This window comes from Diospyros lotus, chromosome 1, assembly GCF_014633365.1.
Source record: "Diospyros lotus cultivar Yz01 chromosome 1, ASM1463336v1, whole genome shotgun sequence".
NCBI lineage: Eukaryota > Viridiplantae > Streptophyta > Magnoliopsida > Ericales > Ebenaceae > Diospyros > Diospyros lotus.
Window position 1 is genome coordinate 54390904 of NC_068338.1, and position 14421 is coordinate 54405324.

General features: G+C 37.9%; 1 protein-coding gene across 4 annotated transcripts; it reads right to left on the bottom strand.

Moving 5' to 3' along the window:
- Positions 1–709: 709 nt before the first annotated feature.
- Positions 710–13945, bottom strand: LOC127792059 (GRF1-interacting factor 1-like). Of its 4 annotated transcripts, XM_052322388.1 has the most exons (5): positions 13487–13945; positions 10229–10305; positions 2224–2308; positions 1421–1852; positions 710–862 (listed from the first exon to the last, which is right to left on the bottom strand). In XM_052322388.1, the coding sequence occupies exons 1-4, from the start codon at positions 13571–13573 to the stop codon at positions 1424–1426; spliced, it is 678 nt and encodes a 225-aa protein (XP_052178348.1). In that variant the 5' UTR covers positions 13574–13945; the 3' UTR covers positions 710–862; positions 1421–1423. The 4 variants fall into 4 exon arrangements, with proteins under 4 accessions (XP_052178348.1, XP_052178341.1, XP_052178366.1 ...); XM_052322381.1 differs by lacking the exon at positions 710–862 and having other exon boundaries at positions 1203–1852; positions 13487–13943; XM_052322406.1 differs by lacking the exons at positions 710–862; positions 13487–13945 and adding an exon at positions 13240–13456 and having other exon boundaries at positions 1203–1852.
- Positions 13946–14421: the final 476 nt, after the last annotated feature.

Below are 14421 nucleotides of genomic sequence, written 5' to 3' on the forward strand. Positions count from 1 at the left end.
CCCACGTCCACCAGGCCAAACTCCATTCCTGCAGGCGGCAGCCATCCTTCATCTCCCCCACTGCAGCCAGACTTCTTCTTGCTGTTATACACGACATTCTAATGTCCTAGCTATATATGTGGGCGGGTTCAGGACATTAATTAATAATTAATTTCCAGCATAGAAAATGCTGAATCCTATGGCTTCAGTGCCGTTTCTGCATTCAAAGAAATGCTTATGGAGGGCAACCCTCTTCAGACTTCAGCTACAAAAATCAGAGGGGTAAAGAACCAAGCATCTGCGAGAGCTCGTCAAGTTGGTTATTATAAACATATATAGTGCCGGAACCATCTATAACTCCAGCCACCCGCGAGCAATTGAAGTAGATATATAGATACATTAATTAATTATTGATTTACTGGCAAAAACATTAATGGTCCATAGGCGGGAGAGGACCGGCCACTCAACGTGGACATGCTGCTAAGTCCGTGACGTACATGATGTATATGCCGTGTGGAACCACAACTTCAATAACGGTTGCACAAATCATTGAGCTTCGCCGTGGGGTTAGAACAAAGCAAACACATGTTCATCTGGGTGCATGTTGAGAGATGCAGATGCAGACAAAGGAGACATATGGATCGAACGTCGGGGGAACTATCAACTGCCAGTCTGCCACAAGGGTACGAATTAGAGAGAGTGAAAGAGTACTTTGGACCGCCTGGCCCATGCACTCTGACAAGCCAAAAAATGCCTTCCCGGTAACAGACATATATATTTAATTTAAGGTTGATCTGGTTGTTCACCAGTGGGCAAGCAGGAATAAAGAGCTTGTGACTTCATCAGCCATTGCAAATGCCATACGTCAGAAGTTTACTCGCATCTGAACAAGCCAATGAAAGAGATTATTGGAAAGTGGGTGGCTGAACTGGGCGAAGGAATTGGTTGTGGTGTTTCTAGCTAGCATGGAGTTGGATTCTTTCAATAATGCTCATAATACCATGCAAAAGTTATGAACAAAAGTTATGTGGTCCAAGTCATCCAAGTATGAAGTATCAATAAAGCCAGACCAAAAAGTTAAAAAAACAACTCAAAAAAAAACTTACAAATGCCACAGCAAATTAAGGAAATGACATAAAACCATGCATCCTGCAAGGTAGCTAGAGCTCAAAAACATCGGCTAACAAAGAAATGAACTTGAACAAGAAAGCATGCCCCCAACCAAAGATCAAAATGCGTCCTACAAATTTACATAATACACTACCATAGGTGCATTGTCTTAACTGCAAAAGCAATATATCCATGGTTGAATCGCAGTTTGCATCAGATAACAATTCTTTACTACTGGCTAGCCTTTCAACGCATTTATCTAAATACTTGTCACTACCTACACCTCTCATCTAGAGGTCAGTTGATTAAAACTGGAACAACATTCACTTACCTCTCAATTAGCTTCTTCATTAGCCTTCAAGTAAAGAGTCTCACCCCCCTCACCACCATGGCCTCCTGAACTCCCCCCTCGCCCTTCAGCAGATCCAATATCTTGCTTACTCCCTCCTGCCATTCCCCTTCCAGCAGTCTGCAAGCCTTGCCCAGTGATGCCACGACCAAAATCAGGAAATCCTGCAGCTCCAAGAGCTCCTGTGCCTCCAGTACTGTTGGCCTCACTCTGCAGCATGTGAAGCCCACCGCTTCCTCCAGAACTCATTCCAAGTTGGCTGTGCAAGGCTTGCTGTTGTTGCAGGGCTGAGAATTGCTGTTGGCTATATAGCAGAGAGGAACGTGCAGCCATAAGAGATTGTGAGCTCATCTGTTGAGCTTGTTGGTGCTGTAAGTAGTGTGCTCCTGGCTGCATAATCCCACTGGCAGGGAACTGCCAGATATTTACGAAAAACATGGATAAGTAATTTCACAACTGCAGTAGCAAATCTAGAACATAGTGGCATCAGCAGCATTTTGTGTGCATCTAAGCTACTCAAATGATGCGTAGTGTAGACTAGTAGAAGAGAGCAGGACAGAAGTGATTTGAGCATGAAATCCATAATGTGAAACAGAGTGAAAAGGGAATGCATACATTAAGAAAGTAATGGTTGCAAATAATCTGTTAGGATTTGAATTATTAATTGGGGAAACCATCAAGGTGGGTTCAGTAACTGCTGATCAATCCATTTTCACATCAATTACGTGCCACTCCAAAAAGCCAGCCATAAATATGAAAGTTCAAAATCTTATTCAGGTGCTTGCCTGAGAATGCAAGGTTGGCGGTTGAGGCTGAGAATCAGCAATGGCAGCCAGATACATCAGGTTTCGCTGAAGCCTTGCTTGATTCCTGCAATAATGAAAAAGAATTACTAAAGAACAAAGCAGTTTCATGATGAAAATTTTAAACCACGGATGGCTAAATGCTATATGAAGCTGTTTGGCAAAAGTTTTTTTTTTTTGTCTGCCATATGCTGACACATGCTTATGCATTTCAACACCAAAAAAGAACAAAAAAAAAAAAACTTTCACAGTGTTGGAAGACAAAGAAGAAGCTGTGTAAGGCTAATCAGTGAGGTAGACTTCTAGATGGAAAAGGAAGAAGCCCGAGATATTCTCAGATTAAACTAAGGAAAACCAAGATTATGTTGATATAGAGTTGTAAACTAGGCAAGTTTATCCATTGCTGTAAAGTAGGAGATTTTTTACTAATGTTTTGTATATATACCCATCCTGAACTAATAGAATTTTCAAGGGGTGAAAGACTGAAATTCTCCTACATTATTCTTTCATGGTATCATAGCCACGTTCCTGTGGCACCAATTTCTTAATCTCCAACTACCTGAAGGAGTCTTGAGTTGAAGGAATGGCAGAAAAAATCTCATCCAGTGAGATTTCTACCGCGAATTCTCCAGCCATGAAGGATTCCCATGTTCCAATCGTTCCAACAGCCATTCCCTCCAGATTACACAACACAAGTTGAATGGTACCAATTTCAAAGAATGGTCCCAATCAGTCTTGTTAGTTGTTAGAGGGAAAGGGAAGGAAGGCTACTTAACTGGTACTGTTTCTAAGCCAAGTGCAGAGTCAGCAAGTTATGGCGTATGGGAGGCTGAGAATGCCATTGTTATGGCTTGGTTGGTGAATTCAATGGAGCCAAAGATTGGACGAACCTACCTCTTCTACAAGATAGCTTGTGAGATTTGGAAGGCAGTCCAAGAAATTTATGTTGATCTAGAAAATACAACTCAATGTTTTCATATTAGATCTCTTATTTGAACCACTAGACAAGGTACAAATTCAGTCACTGAATACTTTAATACCTTAACTGAATTGTGGCAAGAGATAAGACTTATTTTATGAGATTGTATGGGAGTGTTTTGGTGATGGTAGAAAATATAATAAGATGGTGGAAAAGGAGAGAGTTTTTTACTTCTTCCATGGCCTAAACTCAGACCTAGATGAGGTAAGAGACAGGTTATTAGGGACAAAACCCTTTTCATCCATAAGAGAGGTGTTTGCAGAAGTCTAGAAGAGAAGAAAGCCGGAAGAAAGTGATGTTCTCGGGTTTAGGGCACTCCAGCAATGAGGCATATTCCCCAGCCTCAACCCTGAATAGCTTCCGAGGAAAACCGTCTATTTCAGCTAAAGGAGAGACTCCAAAAGAAAAACAGTGGTGTGACCACTGCAATCGGCCTTATCATACTAGAGAAACATGCTGGAAAATTCATGGAAGGCTAGCCAATTGGAAGCCAAGGAATCAAAAGGGGGGAGGACAATCAACTTACATGATTGAAACAGAAAAGGGGGTTCCACAAATTTCAGCTTAACAACAAATCAGCTAGAGGCCTAATCCAAAAGTGTCTGTGGCAAGGAAAGGTAATAATACACACTCTCCAATCTCTCAAAAGTTTCCTACAAGTTGCTGGATCATAGATACGGGGGCCTCAAATCATATGACAGGTTCTCTGAACATGTTATCTGATTATGAACCTTGTGATCAGAATATTAATGTTGTTATGGCTGATGGAACCATATCCTTAGCAAAAGGAACAGGAACAAGTAGTGTTGGAGGTTTATCTCTTAAATATGTTCTCTATGTACCAGATTTAAAATGCAATTTGCTTTCAGTTAGTAAGCTAACTAATGACAAAGACTGCATGGTAACATTTTTCCAATCCTATTATGTTTTTTAGGACCTATCCTTGGGGAAAAAGATTGGCAGTGTTGAGATGAAAGGGGGACTCTATCAGACACCAAGACATGAATATTCTTCTGCTTTTAGGTCACTCATTCAATCTTCCTTATCTACTGTTTCATATTCAAATTTATTGTTATGTCATCAACGTTTAGGACATCCAAGTTTTGATTATCTTAGACTTTTGTATCCTTCTTTTTTTAGCAATTAGAGATTTCATTTGTGAGCATTGCATTCTTGCAAAACAGACCAGGAGCCCTCATCCTAACCATGTCTATACTCCCTCAAAACCTTTCCATCTAGTTCATAGTGATATTTGGGGGCCATCTAGAACCCCAAACCTCACTAACACCGGATGGTTTATCACTTTTATCAATGACCATACAAGGATATGTTGGGTATTCCTAATGAAAGACAAATCTAAAACTTACCTTGTATTCAAAAAGTTCCATCAAATGGTTAAAAATGTCTTTCAAACCTCAATTCATGTATTGAGAATTAATAATGGCTGAGAATACTTCTTTAATGAATTCAACAAATACCTAATTGAGCGTGACATCATCCACCAAAGCTCATGTCCTTATAGCCCACAACAAAATGGGATAACTGAAAGAAAGAATCGCTACCTTCTTGAGACAGCAAGAGCCCTAATGTTCACTCATTCAATTCCAAATTCTTATTGGAGAGAAGCTGTTTCGACAGCTGCATATCTCATTAATGGGCTTCCCTCAAAAATCCTAAAGTTTAGGACTCCTCTAGATGTTCTTCTTGAAGCCTTCCCTCATCATCCTTGAGTCTTAAAACTCTCTTACTCCTCGAGTGTTTGGATGCATTGTTTTTGTTCATAACAATCAACCAACACTGTCCTCTCAAGTGCATATTCGTGGGGTACTCTCCTAACCAACAAAGGTATAAATGTTACAATCGTAGTACTCGAAAGTTTATTGTTTCCTGTGACTCATTCATTGAGAATCAACCATTTTTTCGTGACCATTCTCAACAGGAAAACCTCATTGAAACAACCCATTGGGAGCCATTGATGCCTATTCCAGACTGCTCTACTTCCTTACCTATACCTATTCTTGATAGTGAGTCATCTAAACCTTGTCAAGCTCCTATTTCTCCAGCTCAAACCCAACAAGGGGGAGAGAATAAGGAACACCAAAATCAGGAGGATAATCAGATTCAAAGCAAACCACCATTGATGGTTTACTCAAGAAGAACCCGTGACCCTTAGCCAGCCATTCTATCTGAACCAATGATAAGTCCAGAAAGAACTACTGGAAAAGAAGCTGAGGATGTTAACAGGGAAGATGACAGGGGGAGGAAGCAAAAGTATGATCCAGATATTCCTATTGCTCTAAGAAAAGGGTCAGATCTTGCACTGAGCACCCTATTTCCAATTTTCTGGGATACTCCAAACTATCCCCTCAATTCAGAGCCTTCACAGTCAGTATTGATAATGGGATTATTCCTAAGGATATATATCATGCATTATAGGAGAAGAAATGGAGAATAGCTGTCATGGAGGAGATGCAAGCCTTGGGAAAAAATGAAACATGGGAGATAGTGAGGCTGCCCAATGGAAAAAACACAATTAGCAGCAAGTGGGTGTTCATAGTTAAGTATAAATCAGATGGGAAGATTGATAGATACAAGACAAGACTTGTAACTCAAGATTTTACTCAAACTCAAGGTCTTGACTATGAGGAAACATTTGCACCAGTGGCTGAACTTAACTCTATTTGGGTGATATTGTAATTAGCAGTCAATTTGGATTGGAAACTTCATCAATTAGACATAAAGAATGCTTTATTGAATGGTGAGTTAGAAGAAGAAATTTACATGAGGATACCCCCCCAGTTTTGAAAGAGAAGACACAAGAGGGAAAATTTGTAAACTGGGGATGATTTAAGAGGTTTAGTGATATATTACACCAGCTTGGATATAAGCAAGGGCAAGCTGATCACACCCTCTTTACCGAGACAGATTTTGATGGAAAAGACTATTCTTATAGTCTATGTAAATGATATAATCATCACCGGAGATATCACGCAAGAGATTGAAAGATGGAAGCATCAGCTGAGGGAAGCATTTGAGGTTAAGGATTTGGGAGATTTGAGATATTTTTTGGGCTTGGAAGTTAAATACACTCTGGATTTATTAAAAGAAAGAGGCAAACTTGGTTACAAGCCTGTCAGCACTCCTTTAGAGCCTAATTGGAAGAATAGAGAGGAAGGCAGTGATGACCATCAAGTAGATAGGGGAAGATTCCAATGCCTAGTGGGAAAACTAATCTACCTATCACATACACAGCCAGATATTGTTTATGAAGTACGTATAATCAACCAATTCATGCACTCCCCAACTAAAAGACACCTTGAAGCTGCCTATCATATCTTGAGGTATCTTAAAGGCACACCTGAGAAAGGATTATTATTCAAGAAGAGCAATGAAAGAGAAATAAAAAGCTATGCAGATGCAGATTGGGCTGGATTCATTGAGGACAACAAATCCACATCAAGGTATTGCACAAAGCTATGGGGGAATCTAGTCACATGGAGGAGTAAGAAACAACAGGTTGTCTCACGTAGCAGTGCTGAGGCTGAGTATCGAGCCATTGCACAGTGCATTTGTGAGATAATTTGGTTAGAAAAAATTAATGAAGGATTTGGCTATGCTTGTAACATCATCTAAAATACTTTATAGTGATAGCAAATCAGCTATAAATATAGTAAATAATCCAGTTCAACATGATTGGATGAAACATGTTCAAATTGACAAGCATTCTGTCAAAGAAGAAATAGAAACAGAAGACATAAGTTTAACTTATGTTCCTACCAAAGATCAAAAAGCAGATATCTTGACCAAGACAATGCAAAAACAAGGTTTTGAAGTGATACCAGGCAAGTTGAGAATGATAAACATCTATTCACCAGCTTGAGGGGGAGTGTTGGAAGATAAAGAAGTTGTGTACGTGTAAGGCTAATTAGCGAGGTAGACTTCTAGATGGAAAAGGAAGAAGCCCGAGATATTTTCAGATTAAACTAAGGAAATCCAAGATTATGTTGATATAGAGTTGCAAACTAGATAAGTTTATCCATTTCTATAAAGTAGGAGATTTTTTAGGAATGTTTTGTATATATACCTATCCTAAACTAATAGAATTTTCAAGGGGTGAAAGACTGAAATTCCCCTACATTATTCTTTCACACAGTGTTTGAGAAATTTAAATATTTTATAAATTACAAATTACAAGTCTAAGTTACTTATTTTGTTATTTAATCTGAGGTTTCAAGAATGGCGATTTACTATGAGTATGGAACATCCTCATATCTATAGTAATATAAGTGAGAAATATGATTAAATTAGTCCCTGTGGAAAATAACAATGCAGGGTTCCCATCCTCTAAATCAAGGAGAAGGATTTCAGTGTGAATCACAACCAAGCTTAGGAGATACATGAAAAGGAAATTCTCGTCAAGCTTATGAGATACAAGAAAAGGAAGCCCATAGATATATATGATAAAGGAGTTGGAATAATTCTATGACAATCAACCTTCTTTAGTTCTCTTTTCCTTGGCTGTTATAGCACAGGAACAGGACATCTTAGAAAAGAAGAAAACTTGACCATGAAATTTTGTCCAGTGTTACCACCCTCCATGTGCCATATTTTGTGCCCACATTGGCACCTTTATGGATTGACCAATATTATAAAAAACAGACCAAAAATTAAAAGTCTTCAATTGGGAAGCCATCCTGTTCCAGTCTGGTTTAATATTTTACCAGAAAATGCTTCTGATCCACATTCAAAGAGAAAATCAGGCAGTTTTAAGAATGATAAAGCAGAGCAGTTCAATTAGGAAGGACTAAGGGGGTGTTTGGCCTTGAGTTTCCACCCAAGTTGAGTTGAGTTGGGGCAAAACACTAAAATTTTATGTTTGGTAAACTCTTCACTCTTCCAACTCAACCCAAGGTGAGGTGAGTTTCAAGGACAAAACTCAACCACACAATTTTGGTGAGGTTGAGTTTGAGAGAAACAATACGCTATTTTTTGTATATTCCAATTCTGTCTTTCTATAATAACTAAAACAAATTTTAGTTCCTCCTATGTCCCAATAAAAGTATACTCTTCCTTACTTTATATTTACAAATATAGAAAATATAGTTTAACAAATATATTTATTTTTCATATTATTTTTAAATATTTTATAAAATATATTTATTAATTGTATATTCTTTAACCACAAATATTGAGTTATGAACAGCTGATAGTGGGAAGTAAAAAAATTAATTAAATTTTATGTACAGTTGATTTAAGGAAATAAAAAACATAATTTTAATTGAATTTTGATTTTATATTCAAAGTTATAAATCATTATAACTTATATATATATAATATTCACAATTAACTTTATGTCCTTTTTAGTCATTTTGCTAACTTAACTCATCTCAAGTCAAATATTTACCTAACACTAACTTTTGAAACTCACCTCAATTTGGCTAATTTATCAAACACCTTTCTATAATCAAACTCACCTCACCTCACACTCAAACGAGCCCTAAGCAGTTTTAACAAGCTACACCTAACTTAGAACTTTAGATCATGATGTTGTCTTATTCTCATTCTTGCCACAAAAGATGCATTTTTCCCCTGTTCTTGAGGGGCAAGTGAAAAACAATTAGATGAAGGGTCAGAAAAGGTGTATTTAAATCAGCTTCATCACATGGGTGAGTTGTACAATTCAAATGGGACAATAAAGCCAGTGTAAAAATCACAACCACACATCCATTGGCTTCATTTCAATGTTCAAACATAATCTGCTACCCATCTGGTTGCACACCTTGCATGCTTTAGATCAAATCCTTAAAGGCCCCTCTACTTCAATGATGACAAAAATCCACCACCTTTGAGTTCAACGCCATCATCCTGTAAGCTACCTTGAGGAAGGGCAGTCAATTTCTACTCTTCTCAGCAAGACCCCATCTATTTAAAGCTAAATTCGAACTTTGGGATTTGTTTATTTATCTATTAAATAGGTTAACAGTAGCTGGATATTTAAAGAGTACATTTCCAGTACCCCTGAACATTAAAAAATCTCAAATCGAGATGCCAGTGTTGCTCCTAAACCTCCAGTTTTCTTGCATCATCTGTCTCTCTCTGGTTGAACCCATAATCATTGAAACAGTCTCCTGTCCAGTTCTGCCACCTGTGTAATCTATTAAATTGATGACTGCCAAGTCATCTAAAAGTTTGAGCTACCAGTGAGAGGGATAGCTGTATCTCTTGTACTAAAATTTATACTCCTGGTATGCATTCTCATCTGTAGCTATACTTTTCTTATAATTGAACCAAATACATGCAACTACTGAAATATCATACTTACAGTGAGTGACTTTGGAACACAAGATCTTTCACCTTCTTTATACCTCGTTTTATTGTTTAAATAATATTTATACCCTCAACCGAATCCTCTACTTTTATGTTTCTATCACCCTTTTCGTGTCCCTATTGTTAAGCTCCCCTCTGTCTGGCAAAAAGAATGATAAAGGGCAATGACTAGAAAGTTACAGCTGTAATTCAGACTTCTTGTATCTATATTGGCCAGCATCAATTTGCAAAAGAAGTAGTTTACAGGAGAATCCTGTCATCACCACTCCACAATGCTCCTTTCAATGATTTGTGCTTCTATTTCTTCATAGACCATATTCTTCACGGCTTATTTCAAACTAAATAGGTGCACCCATTTTCCTCCTTTTCATCCAAACTTTAGTAAATGAAATCCATCACTAACACCTGACTGAACAAAATGAAATATATATATAGATATATATATATATATATAAACTTGGCCAACAATGATCATGCATCTCCCTACTGCAAAGGATAGATGTTAAACCTGTAAGAGTAATAGTAAATGCCCTAGTTAATGGAAAATAACTTACATGACAGTTGACACTACTGCAAAGTCACAATAAAATGAACTGCTTGACAGTGCAAAATCATTGTATACTAACTGCAAATCCTAGAATCCAGCTGTAGATGTAGAAAGAGGAAATAGGTCATTCTTACTCTGCACACTCACTTAGCTTCCCTGAATTCTGGCTCTCAACAATCTTAAGAATCAATGACTTGTTCTCATCCAGATACTGCACAAATTGGAGGAGAGCAACTGAATATAAAATGATAGCAAGCACAAAATGCAGGCTGGTTAAAGATAGTGGCACAGCAAATTTTCTCTTATCCCAACCTCATGGTAATCACCCAAACAACAGGAAATAGAATTATCAGTTAATAAAAACCAGTATAGAGAAAAAAGACGAAATATCCACACAGAAAGCAACAGAAACGTGGATGAATGTATCACCAGGAAATACACTTGTACTATGCTTGGAACTAGGATTTGTGAAAGGACAGGAAAAACAAAGAAAAATGAATATTCTTAGGTTCATATAAAAACACGGGTCTATTGGTGGTGGCTTGATCAGCATATTTTGCACTATTATTTAGTGGTTTAAGCTTAGCATTTAATTATTCAATGAACATGATTGCTACTCATTTTGGGCTTAATATTGTCAATATAGGTACGCATTACATGCAAAGCGGACATGGAGCAAAAAGAGTGATTTTGGTGCATGATGGGAGTTGAAATAAAGCTTGGAGGCATGGTCGGGTATTGATTCAAAAGAAAGCAAAAGAGTATTGAGAGCAAAAAGTGGAAGATGATAAAGAAAGAAGCAAAAGAAGAAGGCTAGCGGCCTACAGCGGAATGCATACCGTTGTAGGACCGCTATAAGAATTAGTTTTTGGAGCTCACAGTCCTACAGCGGAATGCATACCACTGTAGGACTGCTTTAGAAATTGCTATTTGGAGCTCACGGGTCTGCAGCAACAAGCATACCGCGGTAGGACAGCGGTAGCGTTCTAAACTTCAATTCAAAGCTCAATTTTAGCCTGTCTCCGTCCAAATCAATGGAACACGAGAGTTTTCACTATGCACAACTTTAATAACCTAAATCCACTATATAAAGACTTATTCTTGAGGGTTTTAGGGGTTCTTTTGGGGAAAAAAAAAAAAAAAGGAGGCGGCAAGTCGAGGAAGAAGAAGGAGATTTTCTTGAAGAACGTTGGCTTTGGTTGTATTTTTCTGTTCTTTCTTCTCTCCAACATCATGAACTACGTTTTTATTATTATTTCATTGGTTAAAACTATGTTAGACTAAGTACTTTGTGGCTAGGGTGATTGATGAAACCTAGTTCAAAGATGGTTTAATTAAAAGTATTTGGGTTTTATTATATTCTTGTCTTTCGGGTTGATTGTTTGTTATGCACTAATTCCGTTTTAATGCTTGGCCGCCATTAGAACGTGTTTGTGATTTATATTGCTTTCGAGAGATTCAATATAGATTAGCACTTGGTAATAAACGACATAAGGTTCGATAATAGGTAGAGATACCATTATGCCTTGTGAAATCTTAGTTAGATGATTATTGTGGATGAATGCATGTTTGTATATTTGTAGATTAATTAGGGATAATTAATCTCATATGTAAGCATAGATTCAATTGACCATCGAGAGAGGCTTTTGATTAACTTAGGATCATCGATTTTTAGCTCAAAATAAGAATTATAAAACCCGATCACTGAAAGATTAAACAAATTAAAGAACTATGGTGGATTCATGAACTCTAGTGCATTAGATTTATACATTCAAAAACTTAAAGAATTATTTTTTTTATTTTCCATTTAGTGAGTTAGTTTTCATTAATATAAAACTTACAGTGAGTATTCTTTTAATTGTATGTGGCTTATTAAAGTTAAGAGTGATTAAAGTAGGGATCAAAAGCTAATCCTCGTGGGAATGATACTCTATTCATCATTATATTACTTGTTACGATTTCGTACACTTGCGGGAAAGAAAATGCGAACATGGCTCATGGGACACATAAAAAATACCATGTCATATGTCCTAGCTTAAAGTTAGCACCATTTTAACATTAGAACTTGAGAACATCTACTTTTCAGCAAGTTCTATGCATATTTGAGATTCATTGTGTTTTAAAATTGTAATAGTTAATTGTGTTATTGTTTTACTTGTACTTATTTATTCTGATCTTGGTAATACTTTGTGGCTGATTTGTGAATAAATGCTGTAGATATCACTCAAAGAAAGAAATATAAAATAAATCCAGTTTGTTCGTTGTATTGACACCAATCCACGCCTCAATTCTTTCTAAATTTCCTGATCTCGTTTCTGTATCTGTACCTGTAGTTCATAGCTTCCCCTTATTTCCATCTGATGCAGACCAAATGAACTGTGCTTGCATCATCTCCTAGTTCCCTAACCATGCTATGCCTTTTTATAATTTTTATTAGTTGTGTTAATGATAATAAGAACTAAAGAAGCACTAAAAATATTGAAAATTACTAGTAATCTAATTCTTTATAAGTAGATAGCAGATACCATACCACCAATCCAGTATGAAAACGTTATTTATTTTATAATGGAGGCCTAAAGAGGGGTAATCGACTATTTCACAAGCAACCTAGCTTTAGAAATGCCACTAATCCAAAAAAAGGTTATAAAACTCTACGAAAAATCCTGCGTAGTGTCTTCATGCATGTCCAACCTATGTCCAGGGACAAAACTAATAATAAAGATTTAGGCCCAGGCATTTAGTGTGTTCACTGGTGCTTCCTAGTTCCTAGGCAACCATTCGATAAGAAGATAAGGGAGGGAGGAAAAAGTAAAGCCGATCGTCAATGACAAGCTGCACATCCAATACGCATTAAAGAATAACCAAGAAAAGAGATAAAACCAACACAAAATGTAAAGTACCAACAAGCCCTCCCTCCACCTCCAGAAGCAGCAAACAATAGAGAAATCAACATCGAATATATATTAGAAAATTGAGGAAAATACGCAACCCACAAGGGGTAGACCATCTTCCACTCCGGGAGAAGTTTAACAAAGAATTCAAATCAGATTAGGAAGTAAAGGAAAAACAGGCGGATGAAAATAGCCCGTGAGGATGATTAAGACACGCAAGCAAGACAATAAATACCCCCTTAACCAACACGTACCCCTCTCAGAGCACCCAACTTTATTGACCACCCGTTCAATCCCTTTGATTGTAGTCAAACAAATCAACAAAAAGTAGAGACTTCACGTTAAGACATTACAAACCCTCAGATGGCAAGCGAAAAGAGAACAAAGAACAGAAAAGAAGCAATATTCAGTGCGGGTGTGCAAGCGCAGAGAATAAGAAAAGGGGGCCATGGCAGAACGCAAAGCAAAGGCAGAGAGATGGGAGATGAAGATTGAAGAAACCTGTTGAATATGATCAGTAGTGACGTTGTTGGGGTAGTAGGCTGCCATCATGGGCTGCATCTGCATCAGGTGCTGCTGCTGCTGCATTCCTTTCCCTCCTCTTACTTTCTTTTTAAATCCTATATATCCCACCCCCACAATCACACCCCACCTCTCTCTCTCTCTCTCTCTCTCTCTCTCTCTCACACACACACGCACACACCCTTCCCTTGTTGTTTCTCAGTCACCCACTTTTATCCCTTCAATTTATTTTATCCCTTCAATATGTTTTTCTCATCAGAGAGAGAGAAAAGCCACAGCAAGTGCCGGATTAGAGAGCTACCCTGCTCACTCTTCCTTTTCTTTCCCCCCACCCCACCGCAACGCAAGGTTTAGCCTTTAGCAGCAACACTACTGGGTTTTACTGTTTGAGACAGCAAAGCAACGGTAGCAGAGCAGCAGACAGATATAGTACCACTACCACTATCTCAATCTGTTTATTATTATTATTATTATTATTATTATTATGTGAAAGAAAGAAAAATAAAGAAAGCGAAGAAAAGAATCTCTGGGTACGCAATTGAAAGAGAGATGGTTTGGTGGTTGGGAAGCGCTCTGAGGGAGGGGGCTTTTGGCTTTATGGCATGGGGTTGGGGGGTGGGTCATTTTCTCACTCTTAAACTTGAGCGTCCATCCAAGCAAAGGACCAAAACTCCGACTGACGACTCTGCATCGCCTCCTGCTTAATTTCTCTCTCATCTCATCTCATTGAGTGTAGTGTAAAAGCAGGTCACGTGATGATGGATGAGGATGCATGATGATACACGTACATACAGATAGAGAGAGAGAGAGAGAGAGAGACCATTGGGTCCAACCCCAACCCCAACCCCAATCCTTATATATGTATATATATACACACTGGTCACTTGCACTGCATAGGTGATGACGTCCTCACA